General features: G+C 38.6%; 3 protein-coding genes across 5 annotated transcripts in view; 1 reads left to right on the top strand and 2 right to left on the bottom strand.

The window, feature by feature from the left end:
- Nucleotides 1-5,938, top strand: part of sprt (PDZ domain-containing protein sprite) — an 87,362-nt gene extending 81,424 nt beyond the window's left edge. Inside the window, exons 9-11 of the mRNA XM_025304469.1 lie at nucleotides 2,664-2,925; nucleotides 3,168-3,575; nucleotides 4,103-5,938. Coding sequence (XP_025160254.1) covers nucleotides 2,664-2,925; nucleotides 3,168-3,575; nucleotides 4,103-4,513 — 1,081 coding nt within the window. The 3' untranslated portion in view covers nucleotides 4,514-5,938. The remainder of the gene's footprint in view (nucleotides 1-2,663; nucleotides 2,926-3,167; nucleotides 3,576-4,102) is intronic.
- A 167-nt stretch (nucleotides 5,939-6,105) lies between these two features.
- Nucleotides 6,106-7,735, bottom strand: RfC4 (replication factor C subunit RfC4). The gene is made up of 6 exons (XM_011137790.3): nucleotides 7,532-7,735; nucleotides 7,172-7,439; nucleotides 6,843-7,091; nucleotides 6,559-6,768; nucleotides 6,374-6,487; nucleotides 6,106-6,267 (listed from the first exon to the last, which is right to left on the bottom strand). Exons 1-6 carry the CDS (start codon nucleotides 7,678-7,680, stop codon nucleotides 6,166-6,168), a joined length of 1,092 nt encoding a protein of 363 aa, XP_011136092.1. The 5' UTR covers nucleotides 7,681-7,735; the 3' UTR covers nucleotides 6,106-6,165.
- Nucleotides 7,736-9,151: 1,416 nt separating this feature from the next.
- On the bottom strand, nucleotides 9,152-18,952 carry LOC112589810 (fatty acyl-CoA reductase wat-like). Of its 3 annotated transcripts, XM_025304458.1 has the most exons (13): nucleotides 18,777-18,952; nucleotides 18,383-18,497; nucleotides 17,885-17,891; nucleotides 16,955-17,077; nucleotides 14,887-15,026; nucleotides 14,511-14,633; nucleotides 14,279-14,404; nucleotides 13,930-14,075; nucleotides 13,672-13,781; nucleotides 12,275-12,473; nucleotides 10,095-10,325; nucleotides 9,769-10,035; nucleotides 9,152-9,577 (listed from the first exon to the last, which is right to left on the bottom strand). In XM_025304458.1, exons 4-12 carry the CDS (start codon nucleotides 17,031-17,033, stop codon nucleotides 9,777-9,779), a joined length of 1,413 nt encoding a protein of 470 aa, XP_025160243.1. In that variant the 5' UTR covers nucleotides 17,034-17,077; nucleotides 17,885-17,891; nucleotides 18,383-18,497; nucleotides 18,777-18,952; the 3' UTR covers nucleotides 9,152-9,577; nucleotides 9,769-9,776. The 3 variants fall into 3 exon arrangements, with proteins under 3 accessions (XP_025160243.1, XP_025160242.1, XP_025160246.1); XM_025304457.1 differs by lacking the exon at nucleotides 17,885-17,891; XM_025304461.1 differs by lacking the exon at nucleotides 17,885-17,891 and having other exon boundaries at nucleotides 10,095-10,154.
- Between the last annotated feature and the right edge of the window lie 158 nt (nucleotides 18,953-19,110).

Raw genomic sequence — 19,110 nt, 5'->3', positions numbered from 1 at the left:
GGCTGTTAGTGCTTCACCGGGAAAAACGTCGTTGTGAAGTCGCAGTGCAGTCGCGGAACTTTTGTTTATTCATCGCAACGCGCGGCTGCCGGTTAAATTTGCAGATGCCGCTTAAATTCGCATCTTTCTGGGTAAATTTGCAGCCGGATCGAGAACAGTTCATAATTATTTAAAGTGAGTTGGTTCTTCGTCGCGATACCGATACGAATTATTTTCTTTGCAATAAAGCAATAATAAATAAAAGGAACCGATAAACGCTGATAATTATAACAGTTTAATAAAGCTAATTATCGAGAAACAAATTTAGAAAGAACCTCGAAAAACTTTTTTCGACGTCGCTCGGAAGGAAGATTTGCCTTCTTTCAATCTCAGAAAATTGCAGAAAATTCAGAAATTTGCCGCTCAAAGTTCCGTTCAGTTTTCTCTTGCTCTTCCCTTTTTTGCGGCTGATCTCGCGCGTCATTGGCGTTGCAAAGTTTCATCGGCGGGAGAAAGCAACCTTGAAAACACATCGGAGTTCAAGTAACTTCGTTAACTCACAGCCGTGCTAAAGCCGGAACCCGCGGTGGAAGGTAGTGTCCTCGTCGTTGTTGTTGTCGTCGTCGTCGTCGCCGTCGGGTAACCACTGGGTTATGTATGTGCGTACATGTACCTGCGCGGCGGCATGGAGGTAGTGCTATACGTAACACGGCTATCGGGGAGGAACAATGCGGCAATCTTGACATTCGGTTCCCAACGGGGAACGCGCTGTAGCGTGAAGCCGCGCCGGAAGTTCGCCATGTGCCCCCGTTAATTGTACTCACGACTTCACATGACCCCACCTTCCAGCGTTTTCCCCCGGGTATATCCACCCGAGGGAATTCGCTACACCGGGCACGACCCTGGGGCGCCAACGTCGCCCGCGACGGCGCAAGAAACTTTGCGGGCGCAACTTTTCAGCTCGACGAGGGCGCATTAATTTCGAGCGAGCCTTGACGTCTCTCAGCCGCTGGTACAGCGGGCTTCTCTTCTGCGTGTTGAAAACGAGAAAAGATACGTGTGTACTTAGGGACGCGCGCGCAGTATTTTCAAGTTCGGATATTCGAAACTCGATATTAAAACCGACGCGGGGCTGATGGAAGCTCGTTGAGATGCGCCGAGCGAACTTGGCGGCGGCCATCTCTATTCTTTGATGAAGGCGTAGTTGATTTTTCTTCGGTGAAAACTTAAGCAAACGCTCTCGCTCAGCCCAGCCCCTCGCAACTTTTCAATCTCCGAGACAACGAATGTAATATCCCGCTCTGGCTGCGAATCCCCGGACTTCGTCGAGGTGGGATCTCGGCGGATGCTCGGAATTCAAGCCGCAAGGAGATTTCGTTAACCGGGGCTCTTTATCTTCGTGAAGAAGCCTGTCATTTTTTAATCGCTCGCAACTTGAAAGCCATCAACGTTGTCCCGGGATGTTGTTGTTCAGGCGTAAAATGGATCCCGGGAGGGTCGGTCGGCGGTTCCCGTCATCGTTGTAAGCCGAAGCTTTCTCTCTCTCCCTCTCTCTTTCTCTCTCTCTCTCTCTCTCTCTCTCTCCCCCCCCTCTTTCTCCCTCGATATTCGACGTTCTTGAATTTTTCAGGCTGAACCTTGTGCCGCTTCTCACGGAATAATTAACGATAATACGCGTTGTGTACTACGCTCTCCGCAACCTTTTTCCAGTTCCCACAGCTCATTATCTGGTGCGCCTCGTTAAGCTCGATTTCTCGCTGTGCGATCCGATTACAAGCACAGAATTGCAGGAGTACAGTTAAGTGATCTAACAGCATCGCGACCGCGCATCGAGCCGAACTGCTCCAAATTACGCGCAGTTGATTCGTCCCGACTCGCCGCGACGAGATATAATTTCGAGGATACGCGATATCGTGTTGATCACGTAAAGGACTTCCATTACCTTTGTTATCTCTCGTTAATGCCGGCTGCATGCGACATGGCAAACGAACACCACAACGTTGATTAACGTGACATCATCATCGTCATATCGGGTGTACGAATCTCTCAGTTCTTCCTTCTATCTTTGTGTGAACTTTTATATCGACTGTATCATCGTTGGCTGTATCGCGCGCGGAATAGCTTTTAAGACAACCCTCTTCCGGCTTCATGGGCTGACAGACTCGCCTGAGCCACCCAACAGGACGCGATGCATCGATCGGATGTAATTTCAAGGACACGCGATACCACGTTGGTCGCAAAAAGGGCTTCCATTATCTTTGTTATCTTTCACTAGCTCTTTTAGGCTCTTCGTGTGACATGGCAAATACACGTCGACGAAGTAATATTAGCCGAGAAAATTATCGATCGCGGTAATAATTGTTATTCAATCAGTATCTTGATCGTGTCGGATAGTTGAGTAAATTTTATAAATTTTTATTGCAATAAATAATCTATATATATATAGTCTCTTTTATTAGCTCTTTATTCATTTTACACGAATGATAAAACCCTTTATTTATCTTTCCATTTTTTTTACAATTTATATATCGATCAGTTTGTGATATCGTTCAAAGAGTAGTCCTTAAGACAACCCTCTTCCGGCTGCAGGGGGTTGGGAAACTCGCCCGAGCCGTCGACACGGGACACGATGACTCGTGTTGAACTCAAGATGAACTCGACTTATCGGCCGACATTGTCCTCAGGATCTTGGAGGTGAATGGCAAGCTCGTAGTCGGAGCCGGCAGGAGCGACCTAGCGCGGCTGTTGGCCGTCGCACCGGATGCTGCGCAGATAGTGGTCCTGCGAAAAGGAGAGTCCCTCGCAGCGCTGCGCACACTGCGCTCGGACAATCTCAGGCTGACCCACAGGATCGGCTATCTCGAGGAGCAGGTGAGGGATCTCCTGGCGCCGAGCAGAACCGAGGTGCCCGCCGACCCACCGCCGAGTCGTCAGGAACACGTTCAAGTGCGTAAAATCATCGACGTAATTAAGCTCTCCCGTGTGAAATTCGTCAAAGAGATTGTCGATCGAGAGAATTAACGAGCATTCAACGGTCAACGAGTGTTCGTGTGGAAGATGTATCTGATCGAATTATCATTCAGTTTCGTTTGGAAATTCTCCAAATCGGCGCGTCTCTTGACACGCTGAACGTATGTACACGTAATTTATGATATTAAAGTTCACGTGTATCTATGGGGACGTTCCAGGTGTTTCAAAAGGGCCCTCAGGTGACCGCGCTGGTAGCGAATCTACCCGGCCTGAACGTGAGGAGCCCTACGGAATTGCGACAGAGTCTACCGACAGTCAGGAGTAGACACGGTGATCACATCAGACGCATGACGGACGCGAGGAGTCCACGAGAGCTCGACTTCTCGTCGGACGGTGTCTCGAGCAGCCATCACAAGTCGCGGAACAAGCAGAAGCATCAGGGACTTCAACTGGCCAGATCGACGGCCAGTCTCGACTGCAAGCAGTCACCGATGCAGTCGCAGGTGCAGCGTCGCCGCTCGCCACGTGTTGAGTCCGCTATGGAACACTTGCATAAGAGCCGCAAGAATGGCTCACAACTGCAATCTCTAGAATTTGATTCTGAGCCGACTTACTATCGTTTGCAGGTGCTTATTTTAACGAGAGAGAGGAGGAAGAGAAAGTTCAATATTTCGATATTTAAATGGATCTCATTATCGCTAGTAAAGTGTTCCGCGTTATTTTCTACAGATTATTTTATTTTATTTTATTTTATTTTATTTTATTATTATTGATTTCTTACTATATACATTTCATTATTTATTTTATTTTATTTTATTTTATTTGCGTGATAATGATGTCCAGACATTGGTTTAATTATGTGCTTTAAAATTTTTGCTGCTCCTGAATTAATAACTAAAAAACTTCTCGTATATTTTACGCATTAATGATATATAGATGTTTATAGCTCTAGATTACTCATATAATTAGATTATTGAATATAAAATTTAAATTTTATCCCTTATAAAATCCCTTAGAAAAATGAAGGGACTTTGGCATTGTGTCTTTAATGTTAAGATGAATTTATCTGAAATTTCATTTTCCTCCGTCTCGAGAGAGTAAACAGCAAGCACGTCGCAAGCTCTCTTAGAATATTCTGTCATCCTCATTTCAGGACTCCCAATCTCGCGCGTCGGAAAATTCGGAGGCATTGGTTATGTACAGCTCCCAGGAGGCCAAGACCCGCCCAGCCCCACCGAAAAAACCGTTGCGGCTTTCGCTGCACCGCGCAGCCAGCCTGCAGTCCGTAGAGAGCGCGCCGCCGACAGCGGTGCATCACGAGACGCCGCGGAAGCCAACCAAGAGGAACCACCGCGGTGATCCACCCTCGGAGAAGAGTATGCGACCGCTCGAAGCGAACGGTGACGCGAACTCGAGCTCGCAGGAGTCTTCTCACCTCAGCTCGCCGCCTCAGCCGCCACCGAGGACGCCCTCCAGGGCGGAATCCTGTCAAAGCGCGCTGCGATGGCCCTCACCGAAGCCGAGGCCGCACCTGACGTCTGTACCGATGGAGAAATGGTGTTGAATAACTTCGAACAGCGATTGCGCGTCTTTCACGGACGACATAGATCATTCGGGAAATCTGAGAGCGCGTTAAGACTTCATCAAGACCGCGGTCTTTTTCGATCACCATGATGGATGCTACGATAGATTGCCGGGAGGACGAGAGCGAGGGTCAAGAAGGCTAGTATAACGTCCTCGAGGAGCCGGCAATGCGCTGAAACCGGCTACGATCTACAAGGTCGCCTTATTAAGTTCGATGACTGGCGCATTCCTTCGATTGTTTATGATCGAGATTAACATTAAGCATAAGGTAAGAGACGCACTTGTGCGGCGTAACTTTATTACGATACGTTACACCAAGAGCACGTCGTGCTGCGAAGATAGAATCTAAGATCTGGCGATTGCATGTCACGGTTTTAGTTTGTCTTCTCGCGTTCAGGTTTTTATACACGCTCACCTCCTTGAACGAAAAGAAAAAAAAAACTTTCATCCTGGCCGTAAGAATGGACATATATAAGACTGATGAATCGTCTATGTTGAAATACGCGTCTCTGGGCTTCATCTCATTAATAACGTATTTGGGATTCGATTGAGGCGTAGAAACTCGAGTTTAGGTTTATGGAAGTGACGAAATGAATTGCGTCATTACGATATGCGAATTGTATTATTGCGATATTAATAAAATTAATATCACTTATAACGCCACTTACGAAGAACGTCCGTTGATTCTTGATGCTTGATACTGGAAAGCTTCGAAATCAGTTTATGACTGTGGTCGCTAAGTGCTTTAATCTGCCGCCGGATATGTAGCTTTGATAAGCTCTAATGTGCATGTAATTTGGGCGTACCGAATTTGTCGAAATATCACGGTTAGCGTGAAACGTATTCACAACACATTCGCAATCCCTGCTGTATGTATTCGTAATGTGGATTGTGGCCTCGACGCGGTGTAATCTAGTTATCCGATTATCCGGAATTAAGGCGGAAATTAAGGCGAATGCGCAAATATTTGCTCGCGCAATGCCACGTGTTAAGATAGTGAGCGCGAACTGAATATCGCGATTCCACCGTAGAATTAGCGTTACGATACCACTAACTCTACTTAAGTGTACAAATGTACAAAGTTATTGTGGCCTGTCTTTGGAGTAGAGCAATAACGAGAAGTTTCCGAGTACAATCCGCTTCATACACGAGCTTAAATTTCGTACAAAATGTGTTAGACGTACGTTACAATTTACGGTATTATATTTTACTCATAGCGCGCACCGGCACTATTATACACCAGCAATACATATGGTGATCTAGAATATTCCTTCTCCATTTCTTTTTTCTTTTATATATCTTTGCGCAGTAGCAGAGTAAGTTAATGAGAACGTAAATTCTTTTCTTTTTTTTTTTAATTGCTAGTCCTGTCGTTACTTATACGGCAATGCATCTGATGAAACGCTCATTAACAAATGTCGCATGCAGCGTACAACATCGAAATTAGATGTAGATTTATGAACTGTACCGTATGTAATACTTTATACAGATATCACGAATAAAACGTATTATTTCTAAAACGAATCGTCAGGATGAAATACCACCGAATCTAATGAAATTATGCGACAAGGCTCAGTAAAAATATATAAATATATTAAAAAGTAGAATACAATCGTATTTTATCATGAGGAATTATTTCGATACGCATGCTCGACAAAGTCGTGCTACCAAGGCGTGCAATTGCAACAAACTGTTAATACCTTCCACTATGCCCATATGTGTTATTCCAATTTCCTGTAACGAATCAAATTTTTTATATTTCCCTTTGCTTTTGTAGATGTAGAACGAATACTTGTATTCTTAGTATAAGACATAACATACAACACCAATTTCAACTTACTTTAACAAACATCAACTTTAGTTTTTCATCCATAGCATGAATCTTACAAACTTTGAATACATTACTGATTATATCCTCCGCAGAATATCCCATTTTCCAGAAATGATCCATTACCTGGTTACATAGAAATAATATATAAACAGAACACTTTACATATTTGGAAGTATATCAATGTTTTATCTTACTGTGCATGCTTTAGAAACATCTCCCTTTATACAATCATCCAACATTTCTTTAACGATTAAAGGATGAGGCTCGTCGCAGACTTTGAATACGTTTTCACCATTTACATGATTGAATCCGTTGTAAGTTGACTGTAGATTATTTAAAGCTTGTCTCATATCCCCTTGGGCAGTAAAAACTATTGCTTCCATACCATCATCTGTATAAGAAACCTACACATAGTAAATAATAAATCTGCAGAAAATAAAATCAATTTAATTATTAACGTTGATGAAACTTCACTTACATTTTCTTTCTCACACACTTCAAGAACTTTAGCCAAAATTTGAGCATCTGTTAACTTTCCATATCTCAGCATAGCACAACGAGATTGTATAGGTTCTATAATTTCCTCTGTATTATTGCATGCAAGAGCGAATCTAGTAGTATGACTATAAATCTCCATTGTACGGCGTAATGCTTGCTGTGCACCATCCGTCATACTATCGGCTTCATCTAAAATGATGATTTTGTGTTTTCCTTTTGGGAGATTCACCTGTAAATGCAAAACAACTGTGCAGAAGCTCGATATTATTCTAGGAATAAGTTTATATCTTGTAATATAGTGTATACTACCTTCTTTTGGGCAAACATTTTGATTTTATTTCTAACTACATCTATTCCTCTTTCATTAGATGCATTCAATTCAAGCACAGCTTCCTTAAATGCTGGTCCAAGCAGAATACGTGCCAGACATAAAATTGTGGTAGTTTTACCAACTCCTGGTGGGCCAGCAATAATAATGTTCGGAGTATTTCCATGCTGAGCAAATACAGCTAATCTAGATACAGTATCTTCATTACCAACAATGTCTGGAAATACTTGTGGCCGATATTTCTCGATCCTAATAACAATATACTCTTGATTAAGAATCTAAATTTATTGTACAAAGAATTAATAAAAAATATAATTTTCTTTTATAGAGATAAGACATACCATGGTAGACTGGATGATTTACTATCTTTTTCTTTCACTTTTACATCGTTGCTGCTTGTAGACGGCAAAATCTCAGTCTCCATAAGTTCGTCAACAGCATCGTCTTGAGCCATTTTTAAAAACACATCTGACAGTGCCTTTCGTTTCATGGTTCATGGTTCATGGTTCAATAGATGGCTCCAAGTAGAACAATTCCGCTCCTACGCCAGTCAATGGCTGCATTCAGCAGACTCAACAGTTGGACAACATTACTAGATTTTCTACTGAATCTTGCTCCTGATTGGTTAATACTTCTGGGTCTATGAAGAATCTAAAAGAATGCTCCAATCATAGACAATAATCACTAAGTGTTCTCTGATCACTTGTTGTTCTACGCAGCCAATGGCTGCATTCAGGCCCAGTTCCACAACTTGCTTTAAACTCCGTTTAAAGCAAGTTGTGAAACTGGGCCTCAGTAGAACAAAATGATCAGTGAGCGCTTAGTGATTATTGTCTGTGATTGGAGCATTCTTTTAGATTCTTCATAGACCCAGAAGTATTTACCAATCAGGAGCGAGAATCACTAAGCGCTCACTGATCACTTTGTTCTGCTGAACGCAGCCATCGTCATTCAGGAATGTCCTTCGTTTCGTTCGGTTTCGTTCACTATATGGCTTTAGGTTTCTGACAGTGCCTGCTAGCAGATGGTCTGTTCTTTGTAGTTGCACTATTGAACTGGTGTAATAAGTTAAAGTGAGTCAAATATAGGTTTTCTCATTCTAACTTATTGCACCAGTACAGCAGTGCAGCTACAAAAAACAGTTCAGTTCAGTTCGGTATATGGCTTTAGGTAGAAAGGTGTATCCATACGCCATTCTCCAGCTGCGTTAAGGGGAGTTACAAAGAACAGACCAAGAGAGAAACCTGAGAACAGCCAACACGGCATTTTCTGCGACACCGACTTTCCGCACTGGGAAAGGACGCCATCTGCATCCATTTTGAGAGGGGAACGATGCTACATCCACTTTCAGATCTCGGTGGTAAAATCTCCATGTGGTGAAAGTCTGTGCTACATTCACTTTCAGGCGGTTTATGATCGTGCTGCAACCACAGTTGCCATTTCTACGCCAGACTATGCCCGGAGGTCTAAAAAAGCAGGAGGGAGAGGGGGAGGAGCAGGAAAAATAAAAGTACGTATTAAATATTAAATCTTCGAATACATGTTGCCGTATCAAAGTCTCCTGTGTAATAAACGATTTGACACGTCTGGAGACGCATGATGTATCGTTGCTCGCGTCCCGTTCCTTTCGTCGTGCATCTCAATTCCCGTCCGCTCCGGACATTCGTTCGTGGCATTGACAACTAATAGAGTTACAATTGTTCGCTCATTGTGTCCGTGACAACGAAATAAATATTTAGATAAATTATACAAAGCATAAGTGCATATATAAAAACGGATTTTTTAACTTTAATTACTTTATTGTTAATTCAAGAATATCAAATATTCTTCTCTCAGTATAGTTTTTGCATTCATGCGTTTATATCGTTCGTTAAAATGGGCAATGTAACAATGTTTGTAACAATCAGGGAGTCTCCTTTTTGAATAATTATTTTATTTATTTTAGATTAAACTTAATTTTATACAGTTAATACTTTGTGCGATATATTTATGTATTATCGAAATACTTAAATATTTCAAAATATTTACGTAAGTATATTAGAATTGACATGATTTGCTACCATGGTTTATTTGGGAAATTCTCTTTATAGGTCTTATTTATCTTATTCATTTTTATGTAATTATGTAATTTTTATGTAATTATTATTTTATGTATTTTATGTAATTAACAACCTAAGTCTAAAAATCAGACTTAGGTTGTTTATAGAGATATAGAAAGAAATATTACCATTACCGCACATATGTGATATTAATAACAAATGTTAATATTACAGCTACACATATGTCAATATTATATTCATATAACTATAGGCATCACTATTAGCCAAATGAACAAAATGATTAATGAGAATAAGCTCAATATTGTTATGTTGTTGAGATGAAACTGCCTGCAATGTATAATTATATAGTAAACATGCTGTACAATTTTATAAATAGTTATTCTAAAAACAATGACGTAATGTACTTGTGCTTCTAACAAAAGAAATAATAAATAAATAAATAAATAAATAAATAATATATAAACAAATAAATAATAAATTTTTTCGAATTTTGCAAAGTGAGACTTCGTTACATTTACCTCTTTTCCTATATTTTTGCACGATTTTTGACTTCCAAAATATTCAAATCTTCTTTAAATAGATATGTGAGTATGCCCTTACAATGTCCATCCAAATAGTTCGGCCAATTGAATCCTTGCATATCAAAATTAAATAGACGCTTATCCCTTTTGTCCAAATTATACCACATTGCATGAACATTGTCGTTAGTGTAAGTCCACTCGTTGACTCCCCAATACCCAATAGTATTCATAGTATGATGAAATTTATTGTATATTCTTCGTATTCTGAATCAGATATATAATGTAATGAGACTACCTTGATATCATAAATCATCTTGACATACCTTTGTTTATCGACGTCGTTCGTCCCGTTGAACAATGTAACAGATAAGGTGTGAGCAAGCCTGGAGCAGAAGTTGAATAAAATGTTATTGTTAATTAATGTAATAGTTCGACTCGAATGTTTTAGCTGGTATTTTTCAGAGATTTTTTGCGCTGTATCAAAATATTTGCCCCAAGTTAAGGGCGCATCATTGGACGATACGTAATTGTAAATCAACGTTCCCTCACTTCTCCTGCGACAACAATTGACATAAAATATAAGAATTATTTGCAACGAAAATATATTAACGTAATTCGGAGGATTATTACGACGTACAAGTGTTATACAGTGCTTACCAAAAGTTCAGGGCCACCTTAATAATTTTTGAATGGTTTGAATATAGGATTGAAATTTATGGGGATACAATGGGATCACAAAGTCTATTATTTAACCACAAAAATACGCACCTCCACACCCTTGGAAGACGGGGGAGGGGGGAACTAAAAAATCTTAAATCGCATGTGGGGTTGAGTGAGGGCTCGTTCGGAAGGGCTTTCCGAGATAAAAAAAACGCGAGGTCGCTGAGGTCTCTACGATTTTTTTCGCAGAGTTATGATCATTTGAACATTTCTATTGAGATTTTGCGATAGCGGGCCCACGGCGACAACAAAAGAAAGATAAGGCTTCACGCGGGCACGCGCATTCCTGTGTATGTATGCGTGTGTGTATGTATGTGTCAATAAAGATAAGGACCTTACGTCAGTTTCGTAATATTTAACGACTCCAAATTCTCTTTGTTGTATGTGTGTGCGCGCGCGCGCGTGTGTTTGGAGTCGTTAAATACTACGAGACTGACGAATCGTGGGATCCTTATCTATGTTGACACACACACACACACACACATACACACACGCACGCACGCACGCACGCACGCACGCACGCACGCACGCACGCACGCACGCACGCACGCACGCACGCACGCACGCACGCACGCACGCACGCACGCACGCACGCACGCACGCACGCACGCACGCACGCACGCACGCACGCACGCACGCACGCACGCACGCACGCACGCACGCACGCACGCACGCACGCACGCACGCACGCACGCACGCACGCACGCACGCACGCCGCACGCACACGCCACGCACGCACGCACGCGCACACGCACGCACGCACGCACGCACGCACACGCACACGCACACACGCACACGCACACGCACACGCACACGCACACGCACACGCACACGCACACGCACACGCACACGCACACACACACACACACACACACACTCACACACACCACACACAGGAACGCGCGTGCCCGCGTAAAGCCTTATCTTTCTTCTGTTGTCGCCGTGGGCCCTCGCTATCGCAAAATCTCAATAGAAATGTTCAAATGATCATAACTCTGCGAGAAATAACGTAGAGACCTTGGCGACATCGCTTTGTTTTCGTCTCGGAAAGTCCTTTCGAACGAACTCTCACCCAACCCCACATACGATTTAAAATTCTTTGGCTCTCCTCTCCCCCGTCTTCCAGGGCTGTGGAGGTGGCTATTTTTGTGGTTAAATAATAGACTTTGTGATCCCATTGTACCCCTATAAATTTCAATCCTACATTTCAAACTATTCAAAAATTATTTAGATGGTTCGGAATTTTTGGTAGGCACTATATACAATAATTCCAGGTTAACGTTTGACCAATTAAAATGGATCTTTTTTCTCGTATAGAACATAATAATTGATTATTAGATAACAAACATAATAGTTGATCATTTAATTTTCATGCGACAATAAAATAATATATTTAAAAACTTAAGTTCCGTATTAAAACGAAAAGTTACGGATATGCGAATTGTATGTGACATGGGGATATATGAATTTTGGCATTAAAATAAAATATCACGTAAAGTAATGTGTTTCCAAGATATATAGTCGAGTACAGTAATAATAGGTAAAAAATTTAACTCATGATTGATAATAATAATTCATGAATAATAATACCCTTTTTTGCCGTTTCCTTATTTGTCGAGGTAATTTACACGGATAATTTACACGGGCTTAGTCATTGCACTTCATCATTGCGGACACTTCTGACTATTGCGCGTGTAAATTTGCCCCTAATCATAATTTAATACTTTCCACAGATTATACTATTTGTGCAGATTTCTCATTGTTAGCTAAACTTGAACGGTACCTCTTTGATTTATTAAAGACGTCCCACGCAGAAACAATTAGAGCATTTATGGTTTTATCAACAGGCACTAAGTTAGCTGTGCATTTAGAATCAATCCATAAATATTTCGTTATTCCTTTAAAATAATACGCTATTAATCCCACGGGGCCGAAATAATTATCGGTCCAACCTATAAGCGGCTCTTCGGCGGGCGATACGACTGTAAAAAGTTAGATGAATTTAAAATGACTAGTGCTGAACCGCACATAATATCGTTAGTAACTTTTGCCCTTAAATATCTTTTTTGTATATTATATAAACCATTGATAAAAATATGTTTCGTAAAATGTTCTACTCCACAATGTTCGATCATAAAAGGCCAGTACATTTTAGTATAACGCAGTAAGAACGTGTTGATGCGGATAACTTATCTCATAATGTTAATCTTTGTATGTCACTATTTTTTTATACGTTGATCTTCGATACATTATATCGATCTAATTATTCGCACCAACGTGTTCTTATTGCGTTATATAAAAATGTATTGGCCTTTTATGATCGAGCGTCATAGAATAAAAAATGTGATACATGTAATCTCTTTTTTATATGTTGATCTGCGACACATTTGATTTACATTTTAACATGATTACGGCGGCATGATGATCGTTTGAAGGTCGATCAAACGTATCGAAGTTCAACGTATATTATCCGCACCGTTGTTCTTATTGCGTTATAATAAAATGTATTGGCTCTTTGTGATCGAACATCGTAGAATAACACATGTTGTAAAACATGTTTTTATCAATACTTTATATAATACCATGTACAAAAAGGATATTTAAGAGCAAAAGTTACTAACGATATTATGTGCTGGAAAAAAACACGAGAAAACTTGTTAAGAAATATTCAGAATATTATATATAATCTTCTTTAAAAAGTCTAATAATACGCTTCCATCAGTAAGTTTTGATCAAAATTATCTAGTTTCTATTTTTATCCATCATATGATATTTACTTTGTTCTCTACTTGTTATTTACTTGTTTCTCTAATCACATATAATATTTTTTAATTTCGGTTAAAAGTGACCAGAACGTATGATTAAAACATTCCGATAATCAAATGTACTTGCATGTATAGCATAATCATAATAAAGGTACAAATTAGACCTTAGCCCTTTTATCTTATGTTTTATAATTATTTTATATTATTATTTTATTATTTATATTATAATCAAAGTTGACTGACAACGTTGTTATGTGTTATGCTTTGCGGAAAAATATATGAGGAAACCTGATGTGTGTGAAATATTTTTTGAAAAATTTTGAGAATATTTCTCACCAAGTTTTGCGGAGCAAACTCAATGTAATGGAGTGAGTTTAATGCAAAAAGTACAATTTTAATGGAACGTATTTCTCACCTATTGCTGGTCTGAAGACTCCAATTGGCAATTCTTCGCTTGTATCTCTTATCAATGATTCGGCCATGGCTTTAGTAAATACATATGTATTCATATACTCAGGGAAATGTCTAGAAAAAAACATTGATTTCTTTGTTAAGATCTTTTAGAATTACTCGCTATTTTGTTATTTCTATCCCGCTTGAGATGAGAATACATGTTGACTCTTTTAAGCGGAATTAAACAGAACAGAGTTATTTATGAAAGAAATTTACTTACTCGACGATTTTCTTACTGACTTCTTCGGATTTTAAGTCCCTCGTTAATGTACGGAGAGTTTGGTAATCAATGGGATATGTATAGAAATATTCTTCGATGTGTTTCAAATGACTATTTGCATATGCCGTCGACACGTAAATAAACGCCTGCAATGTAGATTCATATCTGCATGATCAATCGACTAAATGATACAAATAAATAGAATAAAATTTGTTTTTAAGACGTCAGCAATATCTCGTTTCAGTGTCGATTATCTTTTATTAAATTTGTCTCTGTAATTATATTATCTCTGTAATTATTGTATCTCACTTTTAAAATATCTTTTAAAAGTGCGATTCAAATGCGATACCTTCAACTTTTTCATATTCTTAGCCATATGTAAGAGATAATCGGTAGAACTGGTGTTTATCGTTGTAGCAATCTTGATGTCTTCAGTAAAACGTACGGTCGCGCCTACGTGAAAGACAATGGACACCTGCAGTGAAATGTTAGTTTGATATCATCCCGAAAAGACCACGGTATCGTTCGTAATTTGCCAAAGTAAGACGAGAAAGATGAAAGGAATATGTGTCAATTCTTACATTTTGTCTAAGAAGATTTTCATCATAGTCAGAAAGTCCTAATTTATCAACAGAAAAGTCGCCCTTTATCGGTACGATTTTGCTTCGGAAATTCGGCACTTCCACCTTGAGTTGATCAAAAACCTATGAACAAGTGATATAATAATAATTATTATTAATACTAAAATTATTAATAATAAATACCCAATTATATAATATCGTGGAATAATTGAAGCTAATGATAGACTCCAACATTTATGTTAAGTTTACACGGTTAGCTATAGCATAATTGTAGTATGATAACTTGTAATATAATAATAATGATATTAATAAAGATAATTTATAAACGAGATATTTAACGACAATGTCGTTAAATTATCGTTAAACGATTATTTACCACATTTCCAAATATATTGTTGAGCCTATCTTCAATGTTATTTTCTCTTTTCGGACGTATTAGTATATAAATAGTAGTAATATCGATGCAACTTCGCAATAATTTTTGTATTAGTATCTTTCCAAGGAAACCGGATCCTCCTTTAAAATGATAAAATTATTTATAATGTGATAATGATATGATTATGATAAAATTAGGTATTATTTTTTTAATTCTTTCTCAAAAAGATTAGATTTTTTTTGTATATACAAAGTATTTAAAAACTGTCACACAAAACTGTAATAATTTTTACATATGTATATGAACTCGGATTAAATTAAATGATTATTTTCTATATTAATCAGATATTGTACTATATACATCTTTGAAAAAAGTGCTCACTCGGTGTGCGAACTAAACTCAAAACTTCAAGAAACGAAGAAAATAAAAAAAATTACTCATTAATATATTATATGATTAATAGAAAATTATATGGTTGGCTAGGTAAGAGAGGTGTCATTTAGTGACCTGCTGGATCACCTGATCTACCTCCTCTTGACTTCTTTTTTTGGGGACACATCAAAAGTAAGGTTTATGCGACGAAACCTTGGAATTTGGAAGACCTAAAGAATCGAATAATGCAGAAAGCATGTTTGATCACTTTAGAACAAATAAGCCATGTGATCAATAGTTTCTATGAACGTTTAGCTCATTGCCAAACAGTAGAAGGAAGACATTTTGAACATTTGATTAATGAAAAAGTAAAAAACAATAGCTTGAAAAATGTTACCTACACACGCACGCACACACACACGCACACACACGCACATGCACGCACGCACGCACGCGCGCGAGGTGTAAATCCGACCATGCAACCTCCGCGCGGTACGCTTTGGGTAATGCTAATGTCGGCGGTACTGTAACTTTTAAGTGTCATAACTCGGAAAGAATTTAATAAAAACTGACTTTATTATAGTATTTTGGAAAGCTCTCGAGATAAGCTATAAGAATTTCTCATAAAAATAGGGACTTCCATTTAAAAAAACAAAGTGGACCTTCACATGACCTTAGCAACGTAACCCATGGTCAAACTGATATGACTACTAAATAGATCTTTTTAAGCCCTACAACTTTTGTATGGAATATTTTTTCGTATCTTTCATATTTTCCGAAATATTTTAGCGTTCCCAGACTTTTTGAGGACCCTGTATATATATACAGGGTGTCTCAGAACTTTGGGACACGGGCTCCGTAGGAACATAGAGCTAAGTGAGAAGAACAAAAAAGTCCTGTACCATAATGTGAAAATCGTAATAGTTTTTTAGTAATAACCGCGTAAAGTTTGGCATTTTCCACGCCCATCGCGGCCTATAGACACTCCGCGGCAAGCTGACTGTCGCGATGACCTTAGCGCTTTGTCGCCGCGCGACGGTCAGCGCTACCTGCGTAATGGCTCAGCCTCTACGCACACAGCTTGCCGCGGAGCGTCTATAGGCTGCGCTGGGCGTAGAAAATGCCAAACTTTACACGGTTATTACTAAAAAACTATTACGATTTTCACATTATGGTACAGAACTTTTTTGTTCTTCTTACTTAGCTTTATGTCCCTACGGAGCCCGTGTCCCAAAGTTCTGAGACACCCTGTATATACAGGGTGTTTGATAGCTGATCATGCAGACGAAAGTTGGAGATCGATTGGGTGTAGCCGAGAAGAAAAGTCATGTACCATAATGTCAAATTGGCAATAGTTATCGAGTTATTAATTAAAACATGTAAGCCAACGAGCGCGTAGAGAACGGAGCGCGGCCGCAGTAAGCACGTAGACATTTGATACAGGCGGGGTCAATGAGAGGTGGTAGGCAAGCGCGTGCGGCGAGGGGCATATATATATATATATGCAGGGATATATACTTCTATAGGTATATACATATATATATATATATATATATATATCTATAGAAGAATTTTAAAATGTATTGTAATTATAGAATGTTATGTACACAGTCACGCGCGCACGCACACGCACATACATACATGTGTATATGTATAATTCTAGGCATAACCGGTATTACATTTTATAATACAATACCTGTGATGAAAATCGATTGTCCCGTGTAAAATTGTTGCACTGGCGTTTTCTTGGTACTATATCCGTTAAGATTTTCCATGCTTGGGCAATTTTCCTTAATAATAGCCTGTTTATACTCGTGACCTAGTTTGTTTAGCATTTTATCAACGACTAATTCTCTTGCTTTACGCAAAACAGAACTCGGAATTACTTTTACTTTTCAGGCGACCTTTAGTTTTTCTGCATTTACTGTCCTTCACATTTTCGTCTCTATACTCGATCATAAATTTAATAAACGCACTATTCGTTTCAGAATCGCTGATATCATAAAGTAATTCCAAGCATTGATCTAAAATTAAATGATAAATCAGAATCCAAATCGCGAAATCGCTTTTCCCAACACAACAAATCGTTTTTATCCAAGCGCAAATAGAGAGAATGATTCCGTGACTCAGATTCTGATTATAATATTGATTAAATGAACATGAAGCAATTGGGTAAATTTAAGAAAAGGAAAGTAAAAATTTTCTAACTTTGTTAGAATAAAATCTTATTCAAAAGTTCCCATGAAAATTCAATCAAAGCGATAATAAAATTACTATTACTCATAAAAATGAATATTTTGCTCAAGAATAAATTCTAACTCCATAACAATAAAAGTAAAATTGTTATTGTGGTGATGGAATATATTAAATACGCTTTTCAATTTCGAATAAAAATATCTACTGGACGATTCACTTTGTACAAATAAAAATTATTCGAATTTGATATTACTCGAATTCGTGTGTCTCGGTTTTCGCTGAGAATTTCGATTGAAATTCTGCATGAAACAATTTGAAGAGGAAAGAAAAATTGTTAGTCAAATAAATCCCAGTTGACAGAATTACGCATAAAACAAGATATATTATTGTACAAAAGAGAAAGACACAAGAGAAAGACTTAAGTACTTACATCGTTGCTATTATTATTATTCGACATGATCGAAGTCATAGAATTTGAAAGCATGAAACACGAATCGAACGTGGATATATTAATCCTCTGGTTTCGTTGTTCCAGCAAATGCAACCATATTATCAGAATAAAGTAATTTGAGAAACAATTTGCGACTAATACATTTCAATCAGTGCGTTCAAGAAGACACTATTAATGCTATTTAGCGCTACGGGCTGCTCGCGGAATTAGATGATAGCCCTAACAAACGCTATAATATCGTGATACTAATTGTAACGTTTACGTTAGTAAACGTCATATCTTCAATAGCGCCTCCCCGATTACACATAATAAATCGAGAATTTCCACGAGATTATGATCATAGTATACTGAGGAATGGATATTTTTGTAATTGTCTTAGCATTAGAAACTGAAATTCTGACCTTCGCAATTTCGAGCAAGAAGGAAGTAGTCCACCTTGTTTTAGAAAATAGTGTTTTTTTATTTGATCTTACTTACGCTTGCACTGATGTAGCAGACCTTTCTCACGGTTGATAACTATTAGGTGCGGCTCTCTGTTCTACTTATTTTTTGTGTATCCTTGTATCGATTTGAATGTTATATACTCTGATATCTTTAACAAAAATAACACAGTAATCTAATTTTTTGTACTTATTCTGCAAGAGTTTCAAAATTTCGCGATGTGTGCATATTTTACGTATCGTGCTATGTACATTATATTGCATGCGCGCTTACTAAATGCTAGGAGGAATAATTAAAGTACGGTTACAATAATATTGATGTACAAACTATGAAAGTTCGAGTCTAACACGAGGGCAATTTAACGGCTGTCTTAAATCCATTATGTGTCGCTAATCAAATTAACAATAAATTAAATAGAATAAATTTTTACATTTAATTTCCACTCCGAACGCAGCCGTATGACATAAACAAAATCACAGTTGCAATCAGAATTGAAAATAGAACACTACTAGGTCAGTGAAAAGTGTATAAAGCGTTGACTTCGGCAGTTCAGCGCTCCACTATAACGTCACGTCCTTTTCATCTGCTAGTCGACGAAGTAATAAGAAATGTAGAAGTTTTTTATCAAGATAACAGCTATTTCTATTTTATTTCTATTTCTATTCAACTGATCATTTCCATAGTATAAATAGAATTGTTTTTAACACGCGATTCGTCGTATTCTCACGTGTAGTGGGGAGCGTCAATTTCTCATGTTGATAGGA

Source organism: Harpegnathos saltator, unplaced genomic scaffold (genome assembly GCF_003227715.2).
Source record: "Harpegnathos saltator strain DR-91 unplaced genomic scaffold, Hsal_v8.6 scaffold119, whole genome shotgun sequence".
NCBI lineage: Eukaryota > Metazoa > Arthropoda > Insecta > Hymenoptera > Formicidae > Harpegnathos > Harpegnathos saltator.
The sequence above is the reverse complement of the archived record's forward strand: the minus strand, read 5'-3'. Positions and strand labels throughout refer to the sequence as shown.

Excerpts from the sequence above, each read along its gene's own strand:
- RfC4 (XM_011137790.3), bottom strand. The coding sequence starts at position 7,680 with ATGAAACGAAAGGCACTGTCAGATGTGTTTTTAAAAATGGCTCAAGAC. Across the intron at positions 7,092-7,171 it reads AAATGTTTGCCCAAAAGAAG|GTGAATCTCCCAAAAGGAAA; the intron begins GTAGTATACACT and ends TTGCATTTACAG. Across the intron at positions 6,488-6,558 it reads ATGTTTCTAAAGCATGCACA|GTAATGGATCATTTCTGGAA; the intron begins GTAAGATAAAAC and ends CTATGTAACCAG.
- LOC112589810 (XM_025304458.1), bottom strand. The coding sequence starts at position 17,033 with ATGGAAAATCTTAACGGATATAGTACCAAGAAAACGCCAGTGCAACAA. Across the intron at positions 14,634-14,886 it reads ACAATATATTTGGAAATGTG|GTTTTTGATCAACTCAAGGT; the intron begins GTAAATAATCGT and ends ACTTGTTCATAG. Across the intron at positions 10,036-10,094 it reads AACGACGTCGATAAACAAAG|AATACGAAGAATATACAATA; the intron begins GTATGTCAAGAT and ends TATCTGATTCAG.